This window comes from Ambystoma mexicanum, chromosome 2p (genome assembly GCF_040938575.1).
Source record: "Ambystoma mexicanum isolate Mex_15411 chromosome 2p, UKY_AmexF1_1, whole genome shotgun sequence".
Lineage (NCBI taxonomy): Eukaryota > Metazoa > Chordata > Amphibia > Caudata > Ambystomatidae > Ambystoma > Ambystoma mexicanum.
Window position 1 is genome coordinate 1,343,130,494 of NC_090923.1, and position 24,327 is coordinate 1,343,154,820.

The 24,327-nt window shown below is 45.5% G+C and overlaps 1 protein-coding gene across 2 annotated transcripts in view; it reads right to left on the reverse strand.

The window, feature by feature from the left end:
* Positions 1 to 24,327, reverse strand: part of LLGL1 (LLGL scribble cell polarity complex component 1) — a 557,504-nt gene that overhangs the window by 196,744 nt on the left and 336,433 nt on the right. For both annotated transcript variants that reach the window (XM_069645702.1, XM_069645701.1), the window contains exon 5: positions 299 to 457. In XM_069645702.1, the coding sequence (XP_069501803.1) occupies positions 299 to 457 (159 nt within the window). The remainder of the gene's footprint in view (positions 1 to 298; positions 458 to 24,327) is intronic.

The window sequence follows — 24,327 nt, forward strand, 5'->3', positions numbered from 1 at the left end:
CTGCTGGTGTGAAGATAGAAGCTGAAGTCAACCGAGTACCACAGCAAGATCAACCTTGAACACAAACGACTTGCTTACATTTTAGATTACTGCACAAGAATTATCAGTTTAAAAAGAATGAAATAGTGGTTGATAAAAGTCACAAGCAGAGAGAAAAAGGCTGCAGATTCATACCACGGAGGACATTAACTTTACAACTCTTTTCTAAGATAGGTGTCCCCCCCACCCTCAATGTACAATAGTACTTTCCACTCGCATAACCCAAGTTACACCACCTACAGTCCACCCCCGAGCTTACTTCTGCATGATCTCATCCTGCAGCAGGGTTTCCTCTTCCAAGAGGGAGATTTCAGGGAGGGCCAAGAAGTAACAACCACCTCCTTCGGTCCCGAGGCATGCCATGTCACAGGCCATCTTCAGCAGGATGACCGTCACCCGGGTGATGCTTGGAGGGGAGCTGCCAAGGGAAAGAAAGAAGTTAGCAGCAAGCCCCGATATCCAAGATGTGGTGCAAACCATTAAGGGGGCATTGAAAATGCATTCTGATATGTCACACCTGCACAGTGCTTAAGATGAGAATGGACTATGTGCGTCATCTAGGGGGGTAGAAATGCAAATAGACGGGAGGGGGTAACAGTTTACACCGCCCAGCCAACAAAAGGGAAAACCATGTTAATTCGCAACTGGGACCATTTAACAAATTAAAGCAGGGTGTGAAGACCGATTTTAGGGGTGTGGAGGGCTTTTAATGGCAAGGATAGCAGACCAAGACATCAGTAGGCAATTCCAAAAAATAAAATAAAAAATAAAAAAAAAGAGGCCCGGAAACTACTTCTCATGTTGCCAAACGGAGTTCTAGCTCATGCGGGACTGACCAGGTGCAACAAGCTTGGGATTCATCGCATAGGAAGGCGTATACTGCTGTACAAATACTGTTGTGGAATCATTCATCAGTATAATAAAATCCACCTTTGACTGGCCCCTAAACTTTTGATGCAGCGAGCACACACACCTTGTTATAGGATTGTCAGCCGTCAAGACACTAATCGGCTTCACTCAAACAGCAATGTCGGTGCCATCCCAGAAGCCCAGTCTACCTGGGCTATGTTAATAGGGAAGGGAACATTAAGAACTGTCCGTCAAGGTAGCAGGAGAAACGCAGTGCGCGAGCAGGAAGAGCCATAGAGCTGCTGGGAGCCGCTAGAGAATTCCTGGGCGGTGGGCAGCTTTCATTTCCGACCCTTCCCAATTGCCTTGCCGCAAAAACAGCCTTTGCAGATCTTTAGACGTAAAATCAAAAGCTCGTTCTTTTAAACTAGGGGTATGCCAAACTTTGGTTTTGAGTAAATATTCGGCTTAAAGTATCTTTAACGCTTTTTGGGAATGGCCGAACACTTCATTGGTATTGACTTCTGCAAAATACTGGTCTTCTCATGTGAATGCTATGTACCAACTCAGCCAAATCTGGACTGCAGATTGCAAAAGAAAACAATTAAACACTGGGGTTCATTTTCAAAGTCGAAAAAGTGCAGCATAAAAGTAAGGTTTAAGCTATGTATGCCTCAATTGTACACTTGGGACATTTTCTTTTAATTTGAAGCTAGAAAACTGGCAGAAAAAGGAAAGTAAAGTTCATTTTTGCAATCCTTCTCATCCTTCAAATACTATACGTGTTAAAGCCAGCATAGTTTAATGCTGGTGGTAAACTAGATTTATGTAAATGTTTGCAATGGAGAGTAAGATGCCTGAGCGCTTGGACCCAAATCAATAAAGGTCAAAGTGCCAGCAGGTGACTGTTGTGGGTATTTTGCCTAATAATCCACAGGGACAAAAGTACACAAAGACGAAAATAGTCACACTGCGCATAATGTCTAAGTGATTCCTGCAGAATTGCATCAAATGTATTGAACTCAAGGTCAGCCTAACACGTGTTTCGAGCCGTGCTCTTATTCTGAGGCCGATTGGTTACGTCACAAACTAGTTGCAAGGTTAATCATATAATAATTACACACAAATAAACCCGAAGGTAAAAGTGGCACACCCCAATAGCACATGTAGTGGTGTATACAATGGTCATATTGTCATCTACCAGTACACAAAGCGAGTCATTACAAAGTCATAGAATCATCAATACAATATCAAAACCGGTCAATGCCAATTCAACAATAAGACAACGGATAGGACATACATACACAGACAAAAATCAAATGAAAAAAAATAAGAACACGATTAATAATAGGGTTGAGTTGTATGGCAGCTAGGGTGGATTTGAACCAATTGTTAAATGTACCTTAAAAGCTCTGTTCCATACTTTGTCTGCAACATAGAAATAATGGTAGAGGTCATTGATATAAAAGGGAATATTCTAAAGGTTCCATATAGTTTGACTGACTAGAAAGTAGCTTCAGGCACTTAGCGATTGGTGTTTTGCCTGTATGTTAGAATTTCGCAGGGAAGACAATAAATAAATGTACCTATAATCATAGGTGCTCACCAGTATCAATCGCACTACAGATCACTAGCCCAGCCTTGTGCGGGGCAACATGTAGAAACATAGTAGTTAGCGACATAAAAACGCAAGGAGTACCTATTTATTTTCTTCGCAAGTGCGGCCAAATCAATTGCCTTCTGTGCACCAATAAATTCCACCCAGGTTACGAGGTTGAGAAACAGCCCAGGAGTTGTGTAATGTACGTTGCAATCATTGAAGATTAGTCCATTTGAAAGGGAATGAGAAACGTGCAGTTAGAACCTCAATAGGTACCAATGATTAATTAGTCACTAGAAGTTAATGTTAGGGTCCGTGTCAAGGCACGTAGGTATGCATACCTAGCCTTTCGGCTCTCTGTGTTACCAGGGACGCTGAGTCGCTGTATCAAGCTTGTGCTGCTCCATCCGCCATCTTGGTTAGGCATTTCTGCCTTAAACGGCTGGGTCCACAATTGTGGTATAAATGTTAGGCAACAATTACTATACCGAGTCAAACCGAGACACTGACGAATCAGATATCAGTTTGGCAATGTTTATTGCACCCGATAGCGATTCCCGTGCGGAATCAGATCAAGAAACAAAAATGGATTGCCAGTTCGGCAGTCCGTCTCGTGCTCAGCCTAATAAATGAATTATTAACCCTAACAAGTTGTGATCTAAAGATGCCTCGTGGTTAATGTTTCCTACCTGTCAAACCTACACGCATGAGGCGTCTCAATGATTGAAAAGGGGCATGCGGTAGCAAACATGGACTACTGCACGCCGGTATTTATATTAGAAAAAGCATATATTTCCAAAATTAGGTGCGATACTCACCCGACGTGATACTCACCCGACGCTGTTAAGCGAACTTGCGCCTAGCCACAAATGAGTACTGGGCAATGTACACCTTATAACAGTCAAACAGGATACTGGCATATCCACTCAATCCAGGTTAGTCCACAAAAAAAACAAATGATAATTAAGCTAAAATGGGCTAAAACACCCTTAGGCCACACAGCAGTCCTTCTGCGAGGCCAATGAATGCTTGATAAACTACATATTCCTAAAATATATAGTGAAGCTAAACACCATTGAACCATGTCAGGAACAGGACATCCATTGTTAAACATACATACAAGTGGCAGATTGTTGTTGGAACACAGCATGTGATTCATAAAAAGACAGAAAATTCATGATCGGTGTGGAGACCCCTGGCAACCGTCCTATATTGATAAGTCTGGCTTCCAGTTGTCGGAGCTTAAATTCTAGATTGCCCCCTCTAGGTGGTAAATTGACTTTGGCAATGCCCACATACTTAATGTACTTCTTATCCATTTGATGGGCGCTTTGCCAGTGCGTGGCAAGTGGGTATCTTGCTCCTTCATTAGCAATAGTTGACAAATGATTCTAATCCTAATTTTTAAAAAAGGTCCTCTCAATGTAGTGTACCCCACACACGCATGTAATCCGAGTTACAGTTAATAAATGATTGAATGTGGAAGTTACCTAGTGACCCAAAATCTACAATTGAGGTTTCCAAAGCATGTGTGCACATGGTGTTAAATTATATAAACACCTGCTTCTATGCAGCATATGGTAAAAGCAGGCAGGTTCCATGGAAATCCATGGAGAACGCCGACTGAGCGGGTACTGCGTAGCATTGGGGAGTCAGTGAGGCTCTCTGAGCCGGGCTACCAGTTTTTGAATTTTCGCGCCCAACTCTTTGTGCTGAGGATGATGGCCTCTCCACTCCAGTCTGAATTAAGCAATATTTGTAGTGAGCGTCTCCCGAGACTGCACCCAAGTGCACCATGTGCTACTACTACGCGCATTGTCCCTCCCAAGTAAAGGGGCCCTAATAAGAGCACCCACATCTGCCCCCCTCACTGTAATGGGCGCAGCTGTTAACACACTGAATGGGATTCCTGCGTCAATATGTTTAAAGATGAAGACATGGGGTGCCTTCAATTTATTGGGTGTCAGTGGGATGTTATCAGGACGCGAACAATGGACTGTTCTTTAAAGTGTGAATTTGGAAATTATTTCAGCGTCCAATTATTTCAGCGTCCTTCATCACGAGACATGCTTAGTAGTAGTAGTATCGTGCACTTCGCCTCTGGGACGCTCTCTCGTTCATTCACTCGACACCCCATATGACGGACAGGCACTGAGGCCGACCTCCGTTGCCTCCTGCCCTGCCCACCCCAGGCAGATGCCGTGTAGCCATGGCAGGCTGCCTGCAGACAGCTTTGTTGCTCTCGCGAAGACCAAGAGCGGATTAGAATAATCTGCGTGCAATTTGGCTGCTGGCCGGGCCACAGACAGGACCAGATGAGCGTCTACACAGGAGAGGACGTTTCTCATTAGGATTTTGCTTTGCAGACAACACTTTAAAACATCGTTTTAGGTGCGCACCTTTTATACCTTGCAGCAGCATAACAGGAAATGTTGTTCGTTTATAGGTGTTTATGATTCAAATTTTAAGCGGCAAATTAATGTTTGTACTAGTCACTTTATTCAGTCGGAAAAGACCAATGGAATGAAGTTTTCACTTTAACATCTCTCCACTTTCCTCTGACGTCACTTTTCATTATACATTAATGAGTCGCCCCACTTTTTTATTTAGGACTTGTGGCCTGGTATTTCTCGTTTTGCTACCTCCGATGCAAAGTGTTTTGGGAAAGCTGCAGGCAGTGGGCAGGGTTGCAAAGTAGCTGCATAGGACCTTGGAGCCCATATGGGTAGCTTGCACATGGGCTTGCTACCAATGTTTTCTTTACCAAATCACCAAATTTGTTTTTCGGGCCGTTTTGTTTTTCCGTTTAGTACCAGAGTTACCACAGGTACAGATATGCCACTGTAATATTTAGTTTGGGTGGCTGTTAAGCCAGGCTTAGGTTAGAATGGAGGGTGCACATTACCTGATAAAGGATATTTATAACGTGCACCGTCACCACTGTAGTGGTCCCCCGGCACTCTGGCGGATCTGAAAAAGAAAGAGGGTGGGATGGGTTAGTAAGGTTGAGCAGGAAAAAGAGCAAGAGCTGTGATGTGCTGTTGGCAGCCTCAGTTCGGTTAACACGTTCGCTGAGTTTAGGTGTGCTTTTCGTAGCCGTCATGTGTTGTGCGAGGCGGTGTTAGGTTTTGTTGTTGTGATGTAGTGAAGTGCGAGCGGTTTGTAATGCTTTAGAGGTGTGGTTGTGTATGTGTAGAGAGTGAGAGGTATATGCCGAGGGGGGAGATTGTTTAGTTGGGTTGGTTAGTGGCATCGCCTTTTAGAAGCGACGCATGCTAATCTTCACAATCCTGCTAGATGTGACACAAGTCAATCTTTATAATTCTATCTGGATGTGACGCAAGCTAGTATTCCCATTCTGTCTGTATATTACGCAAGATAGTATTACAAGTCTGACTAGATATGATGCAATGCTAATCTTCACAATTCTGCCTAGATTTCACGTGTGCTAATCTTTACAATTCTATCATGATGTGACGCAATGCTGGTATTACTATTCTTTCTAGGTGCAACAGAGGCTAATATTTACAATTCTGTCTGGTTAGGACGCAGGCTACTCTTACGGTTTCGTCTATATTCAACACAAGGTAATCTTTACAAGCCTTTCTGGGTGTGGTGCAAGTTTACATTCACAATTCTGTCTAGATGTGACCCAAGCTGACACTCAATTCTGTCCAGATATGACACAAGCTAGTATTATTGTTCTTTCTAGATAGGACTGATTCTGGAAATGCATTGGAGGGACAGGGACTCCATGTCCTTGTCCTGTAGTCCTTTTATCATGTGTTCTGTGTTATTTTCTGCACAGGAGTCCATGCAGGGCTCCTGGCAGTGCAGCTCTTCCTCTTTTTGGTCGTGGTGAACAGACCCTTGGGATACACTTATGGCACCAATGGGTGGGGGTACAGCCCTGTACCCCTAGTGTATGTTGTTGGCACCTGTGTGGCCCACAGAGCAGGGTATGGGCTGGTGGCAGCTGCATGCTGAATTTGACAGGTACTCCTAGTATCCTACATTTTGGGATACCCAGGCCCTGCCATTGGAATCAGTTGATTCCTGATCGGAGACAAGATGGCAACTGTGGCCTCTTGCTTTCTGTTGCCCATTACCTTGTTTTCCCAAAGTCCTGGGAAGCCCTGACTTTGTCTCTTCCCCTGACTGGCTGTTGGGTGGAGTTCCAAATATGGTATTGTGGGGGAAGTCCAGGTCAGACTGGCTGGAGCCTTCCCCAGTGACTATGTTGTGGGTACGCCCTTGGGGTGGGACCTGGGTAAATGGAGTGTGTGACCAATATGCACTTCATGTCATGGGCGTCTGGTTTCTGGTATGTGACACAGACAGACAGCCCTGCCCGAAAAAGGTATGAATGATGTGCTGAATGGCTGGGTACTTGTCCCAATACATATTCCTTGTTGTGAATGTCTGGAGGGAGGAGAATGGCCTGAACGCACTGTGAGCCTGATTGGCTGCCTGCCTGAATGCCCTTCTGAATGATTGGATGCCTGAGTGTGACCCAGCAGAGTGAATGAGAGACCAAACAGTATATCTGGGGACCTCTCACTGAAGGAAATCGTTCAGAAGCTGATGTCGAAACTTGATGCCTACTCTCGAAGCCGAGTCGGAAGAAGGTGAACCGCTGTTCCCTTTGACGCAATCTGAAAGTGGTTATCCCTTCAAGAAACTGATCCAAGAGAGGACCTGGTTAGGAGATCTCTTCCCGAGCTACGAGGGACAGCTAACCTTCGCCAAAGCACCCTGGAAGTCATCCTTCGAAAGACTATCGACCGGGACCGCCGAAGAAAAGCACCCAGACATCCGTCCACAGTCGTCACCCAGGGTTCGGAGGACCGCCATAACCTGCTGGAGGCCTGTCGAAGCAGTGTTGCCCAGAAGCGGGGACAGCTCGACACTGTGCCGCCGACGACCAGAGCCGCACCACTCCATCGCCTAAGAACACTTTGAATCAAGGACTCCCTCGCTCATCACGGACGACCGCTTTGTCCCATCGGAGAAAGTCAAGGCCGCTGACGAACCGAGGAGAATTCGCCAGTGGGTTTCCCACCACCCGAAGACCACATAGACACCAACAACCAGACGCCCTTGCTGGGTCAAAGTTCTTCATTGACTCTTTGCAGCAACAAATTATCGACGTCGAGGTGCACCGCACGCCTATTCTTCGCAGGACGTCCACAACCGATCGTCAATGAGCACCGCCTGGACCGAACCTGCTGCCTCAACGCCTTTGTTCACCTTTTCATTAAGGGATCTCGACGATCCATGGCTCCTGACTTAAAGGGAGGCACTCAAGAAGGATCCGTCGATGACCCGACGTCGAACTCTGCTAAACCATGTACATTGGGGTGGTAGAACTCTTCTAGAAGGAAATAAGACTTATAAGCAGTATATGGACTGGGCTTTTGTTATATCTTTATTTTATAGGTTGCCCAGATGGAGGGGATCCTCACAGTACTGTGCCTATTGGTAGGGGCCCAGTATTCTGCCAATTGTTTAAGCCCTCGTTTTCCTCCTATGCCGATGGTTGATCATTTTATTAATTGGTTTGTATGTCATTTGAACTGTCTACAGTTAATGCATTTTAATGGAATCTAAGAAGTAATTGTGGTACCACATTGAGACTGTATATATCATTTTAGATTTACCTCAGCACAGTGTTATTGCGATTGTGTACATAACTTGAGCCTCATTTATATAAAGAGCTGTGTTATCACTAACAGTGTGTGGACATTCCTTTGTGGGTGCTTGGGGACCACACTGTACTTAACCAGCCTGCATCACCCCCAGAGAGCTTAAGCCTTGATTGCTTGTCCACGTTTACCAAATGGAGAATCTTGGCTGGGGTGCCCTGTGTCTCTACTATGCCATATATAGAGAAGGAGTACAGATACCCCCATCCAGTCTTTACAATGAAAAGCTAATCTTCTCAATTCTGTTTCGATCCGACGCAAGCTAGTATTACAGTTCTGTTGAAATATGAAAATGCTAATCTTCACAATTCTGTCCAATTGTGACGCTGGCTCATATGTGCAATTTTGTATGTACTAGCTAGCATAGAGTATAGTCTACCTAGTTGTGAGATATTGCTCACTAATAGTGATCTTGATGTGAGAGATCTGGCACAATGTTACACTTCGGGCTTCCCTGTGGGCTTCCTTGCAAAATATGACTCCTTTACAAGCTCCTCTGTGGAGCAGATACAGGTTGCCATGGCGCCTGTACAAACGACGGATTCCGTGCCAACTGACACGTCCTGTACGTGGAAGACGTATGGCAAGACACGCCCCCATACGGCTTTAAAACCACCGTCTTTCAAGGGGCTCGTTGCTGCTAATTAGCGTTACAAGCTACAGAGGTTACGTCCGTTTACTCCTTTGTGTTTCCTCTGCACAAATTCCTAATCTGCTAAACTGGTTATGACCCTTGCCTGGCTTCTGGATTGGCTTGCCTCCTCCTTTATTCCTGTCGTGCTCGCCTGGCTTTTGACCCGGAACGTTATTGGATTATTCTTCCTGCTGTCTCTTCCGGTACCTCATCCCAGCTAGCTGCTACCAGACGCGGAGCGACTTCGCCCTTCTCGCAGGTGACCTGCTATCAACCATCCGGAACTCTTTCACGCCTTATCTGGATGCATGTGCGCTCAGGTACATATTTGTAGTTGGCAACTCCATCTCTGTCATTTGTAATAATTTCTCCACGGCCTTGATTGGATTTTTCCTTTTGTTGGATTTTGGGACATTGAGTGACTGTCTTCAAGTGCATATAAACGCTTTGCTGATTCTGCACCAACCCGGCACTAGTGCGACCCTCGTCTCGCTCGGGTTTATTTCCCTATACTAACATTCCTGTTTGTTGTTTTCTCCTATCGTTGTCTTCTGTTTCCTGGACTATTATCCATCCTCAAAATACCCATATTTCAGGTTGGTTGTCCTTGGTTCAATACTTTAGGAAGTCTCTTTAGAATTCTTTCCACTCACTGTGCTTATTCATATTTTGTAGATTCACCCCGGGGAAGCACCACTCCAATACTTACCTAGGTATTTTCCTGTATTATACTGCTGTTCTTATTGCTTGGTTTATTCTCAACACTGTATAATTTCTTTGTATTCCTTTGCAGCATTGGTATTGGTGGTGTGTGTTCTCCCCGCTCTTTTATTCAATTGACACCTCTGTCTGTCCCAATCGAAACAGCGGAGAGGTACATTGTAGAAAAGAGCCCCTATTTGAGGAAGCCGGAGTCTTGTAATCAGGGGAGCTGGGATGGAAGGCTGAATATTGGTTCTTGTACAACCATCATCTCCAAGGTCACTCATCCACGTCTTGGGCCTACTTCGGAGTGGTGAGTAACACACAATTAGTCTATCTGGCACAATCAAGCTAAAAGTGAGATCCTGCTATCTGGCGCAATCAGGCTAAACGCGAAATCCTGCTATTTGGCACAATCAGGCCATCTGGCACAGTCAGGCTAAATGCTGCTATCTGGCACAGTCAGGCCATCTGGCACAGTCAGGCTAAATGCTGCTATCTGGCACAGTCAGGCTATCTGGCACAGTCAGGCTATCTGGCACAGTCAGGCTATCTGGCACAGTCAGGCTATCTGGCACAGTCAGGCTATCTGGCACAGTCAGGCTATCTGGCACAGTCAGGCTATCTGGCACAGTCAGGCTATCTGGCACAGTCAGGCTATCTGGCACAGTCAGGCTATCTGGCACAGTCAGGCTATCTGGCACAGTCAGGCTAAATATTATGTTAAGGATATTTATACCGTGCACCATCACCCACGGTTGATATTGCTAAGGTTATCAGTTGGTTTTGGTCTTAAGAGTGCTCCGTCTAGTATTGTCTCCCTTTGTTCCAAGGGGGTGGCCCCCTCCCTATCAGTTGTAAGTGCTCGATCTCCTGTTGTGCGTTAGTTTTTACTGCTCCTTCTTCTCTAGTAACGGTCCCGGTCCCTTGGGTTTAGCCTAGCGAGGGGGCTTGGCTTTGAGGTACCGATTCATTCTGGTTCTGTGGCGAAGAGCCAGGTTGAGTAGTTTCTTGAATTTTAGGTGGTCCTTTGTATTTCTAATGTCTTTCACTGCCAGGTGAGAGAAGGAGGATCCCCCTAGCTTTTTTCCTTGTGTAAGGTTTTGGTTCAGGGCGGATGTCGTTGCATGATCGGAGTGTTCTGGTCGGTTGGTAAATCGTTGTTTTGTCTGAATTCTGCTCCTTGTCCGAGGATAGCTCTGTGCGTTATGCACATTGTTTTGAACGCGATTCGTTGTTTGACTGGAAGCCAGTAACATTTTTAGCGCTGGGGTAATGTGGTCTCTTCATGATAGTTTGATGAGGAGTCTGGCTGCTGCGTTTTGGAAATGTTGCAGTTTCTTCAGTAGGTTTTCTGGCATTCCGAGGTAGCGGCTGTTGGCATAGTCATTTCTTGATTATTGCATTTACTTGTGGTTCTAATGTTAGCGCGTGGTCCATTAGGATTCCTAGGTTTGACTATTTTTGATGGTGTGGGTGCGGTTCCTAGTTCTGTAGGCCATGGTACATAAGTGTTATTTTCCAGGTTTTTTGCTATAATCATGATTTCTGTACTGCCTGGGTTGAGTTTTAGGATGTTTGTGTTCATCCAGTCGCAGAGTTCTTTGAGACATTCTCCCAGCGTTGTGTTCTCTTCTTGTGCATCTTAGATTTGATCGATGTGTCGTCTGCATAGGTGTTGCACGTACATTCCTTTTTTAAATCTTGATTAGCGGAGCCAGGTAGATGTTGAAGAACAGTGGGGATAGGGATGATCATTGTGGTACTCTTCAGTCATTGTCCCGTGGCGTCGATTTGAAGGGTTTTATCCAGACAGTCTGTTCTATTGGCTAGTAATGATTTCATCCAGAGTAGGGATAAATCTGTTAATCCCATTTCTTATAATCTCTTGATGAGGATTTCATGGTTGACTGTCGAATGCTGCAGAGAGGTGGAGTAGCATTAAGGCAGAGTTTGTGCTGTAGTCTGCGTTTGTCTTTAGGTCATCCCAGATAGATAGGAGTGCCGTTTCCGTTCCCCTCGTGGGTCTAAAGCAGACTTGCACCTAGTCCAGTGTTTTTCTACGTGTTTGTTTGTAGATGTAGGTTTCTAGTAGTTTTGCTGGGTAGGGAATGTTTGAAATCGGTCTGTAGTTGGAGGTCTTCCATTTCTCTTCATGTGTCCTTGAGGAGTGAAATAAGGTTGGTTGGAGTTTGAAGGACAAGCGGGCCCCTGCGCTACCTGCTGGTTGGTACTGTAATGGAACCTGCAGCCTAGCACATGGTTTGTCGGGGAACCAAACTCCAAGATTCCCAAGGATTGAATTTAGAGTGGGTTGGTTGGCAAACCTCGTTTGGCAGAGGCGCTGGTGTTTGGTTTCAACCGTTGGTTATAACCATGAAGTTCTTGTTTCTTGGTTGTTAGAAATAAAGGAGCAAGTCTTGAATTGTCGTCATCAGTGAGGGTTTAATGTTATGGAACATAAAACCGAGGGCCTAGCAGATGTGCTAGGTCATGTGAGAAGGGAGCCAATGGTCTAGGAATACGAACAAAATCGAAGCCCTCATCCCATTTATCACAAGGACACCTCCCTCAACTACAACACAATATATAAGAGGAACCTGAAGAAAACAAGAACCCAATACTTACGAACTTAAAGCCATGAAACTACGACAATTGGTCAAAGGAGCAAAACACACAGTGGGACACACGCACTTGACGCAATCTTTGCCAACAAAAATCTTATCGCCACCGCACCACCAATACAGATACTCTGGAGAGACCACCTCATCATCCCGTTTGTGATCATGCTACCAACTAAATATATCAAGTAGACAGATAAACTCCCAACTATCACAAAAAGATACTAAAGCCATCAAAGCGAGCAATTTAATCTAACAACTTGAACTCCCAAAACCAACTAGCACTAAACTGGACAAAGCTCACCTCGACGGAAAAACAGAGCTACTTCACAAACGGATCGCTGAAATAATTGAAGGCATCTCCCCTGAAAAACCTTTCACCCTGTCAAGAAAGAGCAATGGCAAAATGGTTTATCCCAATGCTCAGCACCATGAACAAGAAACTCAAACTGGAATGTAGGAAAGAATGGTGGTGAGAGTTACAGGGTGGGCTTAACCATCTTTCCCTTGGTTACAATGGGCTCAGTTTGTGGTGGCTGGACTACAATGCAAGTGGAGAGTCATAGAAAAAAGAGACATTAGAATTAGAGTGACAGTAATAGTGTGTTTGGCAAAAAAAAGGTTCTGTGGTTACAGAAGAACCAAGTAATTCGCACAGGAAATTCTAGGGTATATGCTGGACTACAGTCCAGATGGAGTGCCGGCGGGTCTTGTGATGATGGCCTACCTCGCCTGTATTAGTTGAGGAATTTGGTCTTAAGAGCTTTACAGAAGACTGTGTATGATGCTTAATTTCTGAGTGATGTGGGCAAGGAATTCCAGTTTTTTAGGTGCTAGATGTTGGAAGTTAGAACCTCCCACTTTAGCTCTTTTGAAAGTGGGGACGTAAATCTGGTTGGAGACGTGGGATTGTATGGGTCTGGGGAAGGTGACTGGTGTTATTTTTTTCAGATAACTAGAGGGGACAGTGTGAGCGAGGCATTTGTGTGTGATGGCTATTGTTTTAAATAGAATGCGCTCTTTAACTGGCAGCAAGTGTGCATCTCTTCTAGCCTGGGAGACGTTCCCTTTTAGGGATGCTCAATGCCGCCCTCAGGGCATTGTTTTGCATGACTTGTAACCTATTGAGGTTTTTGGCGGAAATGCCCATGAAAAGGGCATTACAATAATCCAGTTTGGCCCCAATGGTAGCCTGGCTATTGTGAGGCAGTTTGTGGTTGACAGGTAGGGTTTGACCACATCGATTTTAGTTGCGAGTGCTGCCGAGGATGCGATGGCACCAACTTGGCGCGTCATGGACAGCGAGGAGTCAAAGACACCACCTAGCGTCTTGACTGCTGATGACACAGTGATAACTTATCCTTGTTAAAAGGTACTTTATTGTAGGTCAGGCTTGGAGTGTCTTTGGAGCCTACCAGGTGAATCTGTTTTATCGCAGTTGTGATATAGGCCATTAGCTGCCATCCACGCGTGTATGGTTGCATATTTGTTGGCTAGGGTGGCTGCATCCTATTCATAAGAGCTTGTGAGAAGGGAGTAAGACTTGTGGGTCGTCGGCATAGTTTGTGTACACTATGCTGCGATCATCCAGGTCATTGGAGAGGTAGGGTAAAGATATTGTAGAGTGTGGGAGCGGTGCAGGATCCCCGAGGTACACCACGGTGGATAGTGGTGGGTGCTGCGCCTGCATGGTCTGAGAAGACTCTTATAAGTCTCTGCTTCAGGAAGGAGGAGATCCATGATGTGGCATCCCGGGAGAAGTGGGCGGAATGTTTGAGTTGTTTACATAAGGTATCATGGTCAACGAGATCAAATGCAGCCGACAAGTCTAGGAGGAGGAGTGCTGGCTTACTTTTGTCCATAATGTCACAGAGTTAGATCTTGAGATCAAGTAAGGCAGAATATGTCCCGTGGCCTGGACGGAAGCAAGATTGCCTCTTGCCCAGTATGCCGTTTGCTTCCAAAAGCTGCTGGATTTGAGTATATGCAACTTTGTCCAGAATATTTAGAAGAAATGGGACCGTGGTGATGGGCCTGTAGTTGGTGGGTGTCTCTGGGTCTAGGGAAGGTTTCTTTTTTTTTTTATAGTGGGCAGACACACGCCTCTTTAAGGGACAGTATTAGATTTAAATAAGGCATTAATTAATGTCAGGAAAGGGGCTAGAGTATCCACACACTCTTTAATAAGATTTGCTGGGCAGACATCGCCTTTGCAGTTAGACGGTTTGATTTGTCGAATGATGTCAAGTACTCCTGTCCGTTACTTCCCTGAACGAGAAAAGTATCCCACACCTTGATTACACAGCAGCAATACATGCTTTCAATGCAGGAAAATCAAGGAGTGTGCCCTTAATGTGGACTATACAAGGAAAAGCAAGTCTAGTTGGTTTGCATGCTTTGCATTGTCTGAGGAATAGCTCAAAAGTCCTTGAATCACAATGCAACAAAAATCGGCTTCATTTTCAGGGACCTGATTTTTTTGATGTTGGGGCGCAGTTACTCTAAATAGGGGTGTAGTCTGTGAGTGATGTACGGGGGTGGGGGCATTTTCTATAGATTCGCCATGGGCACCAAGTGGACTAGAAACTGCCCTGGTGGCCCCCCTGCATTCATTTCACACTGACAGCATCTCTGATAAAAGATCAGATTATGGTGCATATATTTGTGCATTGGCATGGAGAGGAGCATAATTTGTTTCTATGCCTATGGGATATTGAAGAAGTCCCACAGTTCGTGGAGAACAGTAGTGTTGAGGTAGTCGTTTATATGTCGGGTAGAGTGACATGCCTGCGCCGAGAGGGCTCGTCGAGGCACCATGTTAGCAAAACCCACCAGTTTCTCTGTGGGCCAGTCTGGCAAAGGAAGTGAAGAGATGGGTGTGAAAACTATAGGACATAGTACGAGTTATGCTTGGCTAGCACATTTTATAGGGAAGACTTAACAGGTGGTCTGCCTCTTCTAGGACAATAGCGCTGGGGCAGTCAGTTCCAGGTCTGTCAGTGCAAGATGTGGCTGACATTTCCCAACCCATATTGGCCTGCTGGGAGCGCTTCTTGGGAACTCTAGTAAACATTACAGGCCACCATGCCCAAACAGGAAAGGTGTATGAAATGAGTGCACTTAGGCGTGGAGAGAGGGAGATAGTGTGCACAGTATATCTGCTGGTTGTGGGTTGAAGAGACATAGAAAACCTTGGAGCCGTGCATCATCAGTTGTGTTGGAAAGGAGATGGAGCGAGTGGCCCAACAGTGTCCCTTAGAGCTTGAATGGTATGGGCAGGTGCAGGAACAGGAACATGTCTCTTTCCTACATGTGACCAAGCCTCCTCCAACAATACCAGCCTGTCTAGTCCGCCGCCTCATTTGGCTATTGGGCCAGGGAGAAACGGTGAGGAGATGGGGTCCATTAATGTCACAAACACCATAGACTTGTAACTTACACAAGCAAACAGAAACCATTTATACATTTGGAGTGGTGGTTTTTTGTCTACATTATTACACAACAAAGATAGTAAAGAGAATATATCTGTGTCCAAAATGTTAACGCTAGCTTTAATATGGCCTGGACGACTTGTACTCACTGCTGCTTAGATTAATACAAATGCTCCTGGCACCAATGGCTTGTCTAATGCTGTAATTTAACTCTGAGTTTTGGTCAAACGTATTCCAAGACCTTTTTAAGAACATTGTCAGTCTTATAGTGTACAGTCACCCTGGAAAACATCCACTCCTATTCCTGCATATAAAAAGGGCAACTTGGAAAATCCTGCAAATGAAGGTCTTTTCGCCCTATTGGATGTTTCAGGTAAAGTGTGTCATTTTACATTTAGAATTATACAATTCGGCCTTAAGTGACAACTTACTTTGCATGTACCAAAAGCTGATAGTTTGAGATTTGTGCCTCCCTTGCAAGAATATGCTGTATAGTTGGTATAAATACATTTTTCAAATTATCCCTACACAAATTCCAGTTAAAATGTGCATAGGGCCAAATTAAATAAAATCACAATTTGTCAGTCAGCATGAGCTACACATTCCTTTAATGATTTCCTTGCAAACTTCTATGAATTGACCATTGCACATTTTAATAGAAATGTAGTCAATTCGCATAAACCTATATGCGTTTCAAGCTCAACGCTTCATCGGGCGTCTAATGCATCGATCAGGAACTGTTGGGGCAGCGGTGCCTGCAGTAGCCTCGCTCTGCTGTGGTCCTGCTGGTGGTTGCCATAAAGGCTTTCTCACAGGACTTCATTTCCCAGAAACCCAGAATGTGTGAGTGCAGGGACTTCCTGCAAAACAGAACCATGCAAGTTTTCTCTGACTTGGTCTCCGCCTCACCCACAATCATGCTATGTGGAGGTCCCCAAGGTTCCTGCCTCTCGCCCACCGTTTACAACATCTTTACTCGCCCACTCTTTCTCATCCTTGACGCTATGGGCATCTCCTACACAAACTACGCAGACGATACTCAGATCCTCCTCACCCTCACTGGCAACTATGACAGACTCCGCTATGCTTAACGATATCTAGGACACCATCCCGGCCTGGATGGCAGCCAAAGGACTATGCCTCAATTCTGACAATACTGAACTCCTCCTGGTAGGATCCCTTGACACACAGTTCAGCCACTTCACCATCTACTCCATCAAAATCCCAGTATGACTGTCAAAACCCTCTGAGTCTACCTGGACTCGAACCTGTCCATGAACAGACAAGTCAGTGCTATCACCTCCTTGGCAGCCTACCATGACAAACTAATGAAGCTAGGCCATTTCTCTCCAAAGAGAACTGCACCAACATAGCCAGAGCCATCACAGGCTCTAGGCTAGATTACTGCAATGTACTCTTCCTAGGAACCTCCACAAAAAACCTGGATAGACTACAAGTCATCCAGAACAATGCACTCCGCGCAGCTCCAGGCATCTCCAAAAGAGAGCATATTACTGCCGCCAGGAAGGCAGCCCGTTGGCTCCCAATAAAAGAGGATCTTATTCAAAACCCTGACACTTACCCACACGTGCATCCACCTCTGCACCAGAATACCTTTCACAAAGGATCCACCCCACCACATGGCCAACTAGAACACCCTACGCCAACATGCTTTGTGTGCCTATGGTAAGAAGAACTAGAGCAGGTGGCTCCAGCTTCCCCTACCTCACACCTTCACATTGGAATGCCCTACCTCCTACCCTCCGAGGTGAGGCATCTCATAGAATTTCGCAAAGCCATGAAAACTGTGCTCTTCACCTAAGGTACGCTACGATTTCCAGCTAAACCTGTCAAACCACAAATGTACCATGATTATATGAATATGTATATGTATCCTAATGTGTATCCTAAGATATATTTGCTCCATGTATAACTACTGCTCCCTGCTTGCCCTCACCCTGTAACTAAGCTCCTTGCAAGTAACAGCGCCTCGAAGCCCAAGGGCTGCTGTGCGCTATACAAATGTAATAAATAAAGTACATGGTCACGTGGTATACAGATGCAGACGGTCTCCCAGAAACCGCAGAACGTTGTAGACATGAGGTGAAGGCGACCGGCACCCAACAACGGTCTTGGGAGTTCCGTGTTGTGTGCCACCTGGCTATTTTGCCTGCATCCTTCGACTCTGCCTGCGCTTGGACTGCTACCTTCCTAATGATTCCATCTCCATTCACCTACCTCCCATTACCTACCTAAATCAGAACTGTGTTTGGTCTGGATTCCTGGACCTTGTGTTTGGAACAGAGTGCCCTTGCGTGGCGGAATTGGGAGGGTCGGCAGGATTCATCAACAGACACAATGTATTTGTATCAACTATATGGCATCATTTGTGCCACGGAGACGCAAATATCCAAAAAACTATCAGGTTTTGATACATGCATGAGGAAGATTAGTGTCTTAATTTCTCGAAACGTTTGCGACACATGAGTCCAAACTAGCTTAAACGCAGGAAACTCAGGTATACCTTCTTTGAGACAACTTACCCAGCATGTTTCAAACTGGCCATCAAAAAGGCAGCTCTCGTAGAACTTAAATTCAATATACAAATATTATGCGCTGTAGAGAGAAAGTCAGCATGAGCCACTCATTTTAACACCGCTGGTTGTGACATTCAAGTTGCCCCCCCATTTGAAGTCATCTGGGAGTCCATTTTAATGCCCAGGTGTCTTTTTCCAAAACATGTAGACTATTAGGTCGTCTTGCAAATATAAGTTACTGTGCCAAATTAGTCTGTATGCAACCATAGAAAACCGAGCAGTCCTGGCCACTGCTCCGATTAATTCTCAGTTGGATTACTGATGGAGTTTACTTGCTGGCTCCGCATAAAGTAATTTAAAAAGTTAAACATAATACAAAATGGTGCGGTCAGAGCTATTCATGGCCTGAAGAGAGGCAAACAGCACCTTGCAGCGAGACCTCCACTTGTTACTGGACGACACTATATTAAACTGTTCTAGCAGTAACAAAAAACATGTATTGCTCTGGATCTGCTCCGCACCATCTGAAGGATCGGCTACACATCAAAATTCCTGCTAGAGCCTTACGCTCCAATTAGGGTATATCCCTCATTCAACCTGGATTCAAACTGACAGGATACGGAGCTACGAGTTTCGACGCATGGGCACCGAAAGCATGGAATGAACTTCCCATTGCATTGCGTGTTTTCCCGCATTTCAAGGAATTCAAAGAGGACCTTACACCATAGCTCTTCAAAAAGGGGATTAAGTGCATCTTCTTGAGGGGGTTGGGGGAGTGAGGTGGTGAGGGGGTGAGGGGGTGATGCATCTCGTTTGTGTCTGTTCTGTGGTTCTGTCGTAATATAGCGCTCCGAGGCCTTCTGGCCCGTTGGGCTCAACAAATATTTAAATAAATTGCGGCCTCCATTACACATTGCACATCTTGATTGCAGCGCAGCCTTAGACAAAGTCGACAGAAGCATGCTTTGGTGTAAACTGAGAAAATTAAACATTCCATGTGGCTAATGAACTGAATTCAACTTTTGTAATCTCAAACATCTGTTTTAATTAGAATGGATGGTACAGGTAATCCGACACAGCAAAAAAATGCTACAAACATACTGTTTTAAGCAGGGTTGCATTCTGGCACTGCTGCTATTCAATTTGTACATGCTTTATAGAAAGCACAAACTTTTCCACCTAAAATGTAAAGTCTACATATCCCATGGAAGGGATATGCTGACGACCTTATACTTTCAGACCATACCCCTCTAAGGTTGCAGCAGGTTATACCAATTGTGCCGGAATATTCCTGTAACACAGATTAGCAATCAACATTCGGAAAACTAAAATGTGTTTCGGTAAGAACAAACCGACACAACTTGGTTGTTGGGTAAACGGCAACTTAAAATTATGAATTCTATTCTACACTTGGGGGCACTGATCACGAATAAAAGGAAGGAAAATTACAGCAAATTAAGATGCATTCTTAAAGCAACCGTGAGATGGGGTGATTAAGTGCTTTGTTAAAAATTGTTACAGCATCAAAGGGATGTTAAAAATACACATCATAGCCCCTGGAATATTAGAAGTAATGGAGGCCAACATGACTTTGGACACAGCTTGGCACAACCGATTAGAGGGGGGCGGGAATTTGGTGAGCCATCTTATGACTTACAAACTCAATTTCAGAAGAAAGCATGTCAAGAATTGGGAATGAACACTTGGCGCATGAGAACTATGGTAGAATGATTTTTTTATAAACTGGGTTAGAAATTGCTGGGATGTATTTAGCTCCGTCTACCCCTAGGAGAGCCTGGAAACTTTAGAGGAGCTACATTTGGCTACCGAGGGCAACTGGTGCCTCACAGACATGTTGCAATCTTTTTTTTTTAGTATAGGCCCTTTTTATCCGACTAGAATCCACTAGGACTGTATTATTAGATGGTCGTAGCTTGCTCCCATCTTAGATTTAGATAGGTGTTTTTCACACCCCTGAAAAAGTTCAATAAATACCCTTGAACTGTGATCACGTGTCTGTCTTACTTTGATACCATGCCTTCCTTACAGCGGCGGCAAGCATGGTGGCGTCTGCATAGCAACGGGGATGCCGCCAGAATTACAAGATGGCGCCCGTATCACAGCAATGACACCGGGTGGGTCCCCAGTCAACGGGGCCCACTCATTGAATTTAAAAACATGCCATGGGGCACGGCAGTGATGCTGGGTGGCACACCCTGCCAATGGGTCCTACACTGAAGTATTATAAATACTGCAGGTTGCGGCGGTGGGTGTGGGCGATTCCACATGTGTGCAGGGGGCTGCCCAGGACAGTTTTAGAGAGGAGCGCGGGCAGCAGGGTGAATGCCGGTGGCCCTGCATGGCAGACAGGGCCAGCATGAAGATGGCCCAGACCCACCAAAGACAGGTCCAGCTTGCCGCCAGACCACCCAGAACTACAAGCCAGCCACCATCCAGGAGCAGCCCTGCATCCGCTTGGCCAGAGTCAGCACTCATGGACAGACTTCAGATACTATGAAGGGGTGACTTGACTGCAGCAGTCAGCCCATTATGATATAGCGTTTCATGTTTCATATGTTGTGGCTTTAAGTTTAGAAGTATGAGTAATTACATATACATATTCAGTGAAAGAACCTTGTTAAAAGTGTCGTTATGGTTACAAGTAAAACCAAAACACCCCAGAAATCCGCCAGTTATGGTAAGCTAAGCAACCATAGCTTTGTGCCACCAGCGTGCACTGCTAACGCCAACACACAGAACAAAGATGATACCCCTTTTTTCACCTATGAGAACAGCATCATATCAACTATATTTCACATCCCCACATCCCCCACCCTTTCTAGCCCTTCTTTCAACCACAAATCACCTCAAATGTGTTTTCCTGACTTAACCCCACAGAAAAATCAGCGGACACCAGCGTCTGTCCGCGGATCCAACATCCGTTCCAAAAAATATGACGAGCCTCACGTTTTTCACCATCCAATCAGCGGGTGCATATGATGTCTGCAGGCATCAATCTGCCCCCCCCCCCCCACAGATTGGTCCAGGCATGTCCATGGACCCCGAATCAGGAACTGACTCTGCAGACCGGACCCAGATATCACATTTTTTACCTACTTTTTGGCCATTTGAAAAAAAAATCTACTGGACGGATTTACACCAAATTTACAAAAAGCATGCTTTTCAGACCACGCTGCCGCTCCCGGCACACATTTGGTGAAAATCAAAATGGTGGTTTGGGCTGCAGGCATGAGCAACATTTACCATTGCATTTAGGAGGATTTCCACGCATTTTGGGGTCCCTCCCCATAACTTTGTCCCCCCTGGACGAAACTGCACCATAATTTGCAGTATTATTCCAAGGGGGCCATATACTTGTTTGGATTCATCCCAGATAAGGGGGGTGGAGGGGTTGGAGGGGGAGTAAAGTTCTAATCCACCCAAAAAGTGCTCTTTCTACAGGTTGAGCAACTGGACCACAACTACAGGACCACTACCACCAGCCCTATAGTATACCTCTCAAACGCTAGGAGCTTATTGTGCACCTTCGTCCTCCCTACACTGAAGTAACGCGCCGGTCACACAACTGGGCCCGTGGCTGCTTCCAATAGGATTGTAATCACAATTCAACTACAGCACACTTTACCTGGTCGCACATCCCACCTATTTGACTAGACTTACTGAATTGACCAGGCAGCATCATGCTATACTGCCTAGCTTCACCAGAGTTCTCTGGCATCATCATGAAATCCTGTTTACTATCCTTACCTAATGTTCTCAGCAGCACTGTGTTGCTCATGTAACCCATTTGGTCTGTTTGCATACCTGATAGAGTACCCTGCACCATGTGGCAAGGCTTTTCCAGTGTGTTGACATACCTATCTCTGACTGTAACCAACATGCTTGTTCCTGCCCCCTATGATTTGTTCTATGCACTTTTGCAACTAGTTTACGCTACGTGGTGCACCCACTGCTTCCTGCCCTTACTTGACTGCATTTCTGCTGAAACCCTGTTCCATGAAATGAAGGCCCCACTTACTATGTACACCACTGACCTTTTCCGGTTTCTTGCACATCCAATGTCAGCCCTACCATTAGGAGTGATCCCACACAAACTGCTCACCCACTGATACTGCCCCCTGCTTGTTTGTACTTCGATGCATGCCACCATACCATGATGCGAGGCTTTCACATCTTCGTACCTGTAACCCCCAGTTTGACACTTTCAGCCGTGCGCTGTGTTTTGCATTTAACCTACCTCAAACTGCCGGATTGTTCCTGCAAACGTGATGAGCCCCCCTGCTCCATTGGGCGTGGCTTTCCATTGTTGCATATTACCTACTGTACCTGCATACTTGATATATACTGCACCATAGGGTGAGGCTTTCCCAAACTGTGCACCCACTCCAACGTCGCTTCTTCTTTCCAGCCTTGTTCTATGTTTTGAACCCGTTCACTTGCACTTCATATACCAGTCTCCTTCCTCCCTCTTCCCCTCCTTTTCTGCTACTGCACTAGCGCACTACGAATTGTCTGAAGACCTAGTAGGAACGTTATTTTTGTTTTTTTCTTCCCTGTACCTTCCCCTCTCTCGCCGGGGTGTGCCTTGCAACAATTTTGCTGTATATGCGCATTATAAAAACCTAATTAAAAAAATGTAACCATTTGTGCATTTGTTATGTAGGGCAAAAAAGTTCAGTAGGGGTAGGTTGTAGAGATGGCCATGGTTTTGAGTAGGGGGTAGATGGGAGGTACTCTGGCATGAGTTAGCGGGATAGGTTGCCGGCTTGGCCGAGGAGCAAGATGGGATCACCCACAGAGGCCATCCCCTGGCCTCACACTTCATGTTGATGGTGTCTGAGGTTAGGAAGGGGAGCGGTTGCTGCAGACTCACCCCTAAGGGTCCCTGAGATCCGTCCAAGGAAGGGTGTGTTGACGTAGCTGGTCCCTGCTAAGATGGGGCTCACGCCAGGGGAATCCTAGGGTCAGGTTTTAAGAAATGAAGGTGTTCAATAAAGAGGAGTCCCCGTTGGGATCCCTATAAAAATGCACTCCAGTGTCTGTGTCCATTAGTCATCTAAGAACTCAGGGTGTAGCCCATCTCCTGTTTTTAGCTAATTTATTTGGCAGCATCTCTCGATATCCAGGTGGACAGGTGGGCGGGGGTGGGGGTGGGGGAATCCACAGGAACTGTGCTCGCTATGGGAAAGGGAAGGGCCCACCCCTGCATGGATCAGGGCCAAAAAGCAGGGGCTACAATAAGGTGACCATTATGGAGGCCAAAAAAACGGAATATGAAACAAAGATTAGTAATACAGGCTCAAATGCACAAGAACTTTTTAAAGTGCCGAGTTAGAAAAACCAACGGCAGTGGAGGATAAAATTGTGAAAGACATCTGGTGTAATGCTGTATAGGACGACATATCGGGAAAACTTCAGAGGTTTCGGGCTGCTATTTGTAATAAACGTAAATCAGAGGAGAGTACCAATATATCCAAGTTGCATACCACGTGAGATACCTTTGTTGATTCCTGTAAGGATAATATGCAGCATATGTTTGCTTTCAGGCCTGTCTCTGGAGCGGAAATAGGAGATATCGTGGCCCGATTTAAACCAACATCTTGCAAAGGAGATCTTGTAGTGGTGAAGGCCTTCACCCCGCTACTGATCTCCACAATTATGAAATTCATTAACAAATCGTTTTTTGGAGAATCATGTACCAGACTGCATTAAACAAGAATGGGTCTCGCATCTCAAAGCAGACACGTACCCACTAATACGGCCAACTATCGACCAATTCAAAATGTGCCATTGTTGCCTAAAATCCTTGACTGAGTGGCCCTTCTTCAGTTACAGAAACACCTTACCTCGAATTACATGCACCAAATGGATTTCCACGTAGTACACGGTACTGAGACGGTGCTCGATATAAGGGCCATAATTTTGCGTTTTATGGAGAAAGAAAGAATTGCGCTACTGAGGTTGCGTTCGTTTTAGAGTACCATGATATTCTAGTCGAGAGACTGTCTCAATCAGCATTTATTTTGCCTCTGCTGCTGTCTGGGTCAAGTCCTTCCTAGCTAATGGATCTGTTAGAGAGTACAGCAATTGTGCTCAAGCAGATGCCAGCTATGTTCTGCCTGGGGTGCCTCGGGGCTCATGCTTAGGGCCCACGCCTTCCATCCTCCCTCTAAAATATATTTACCAAG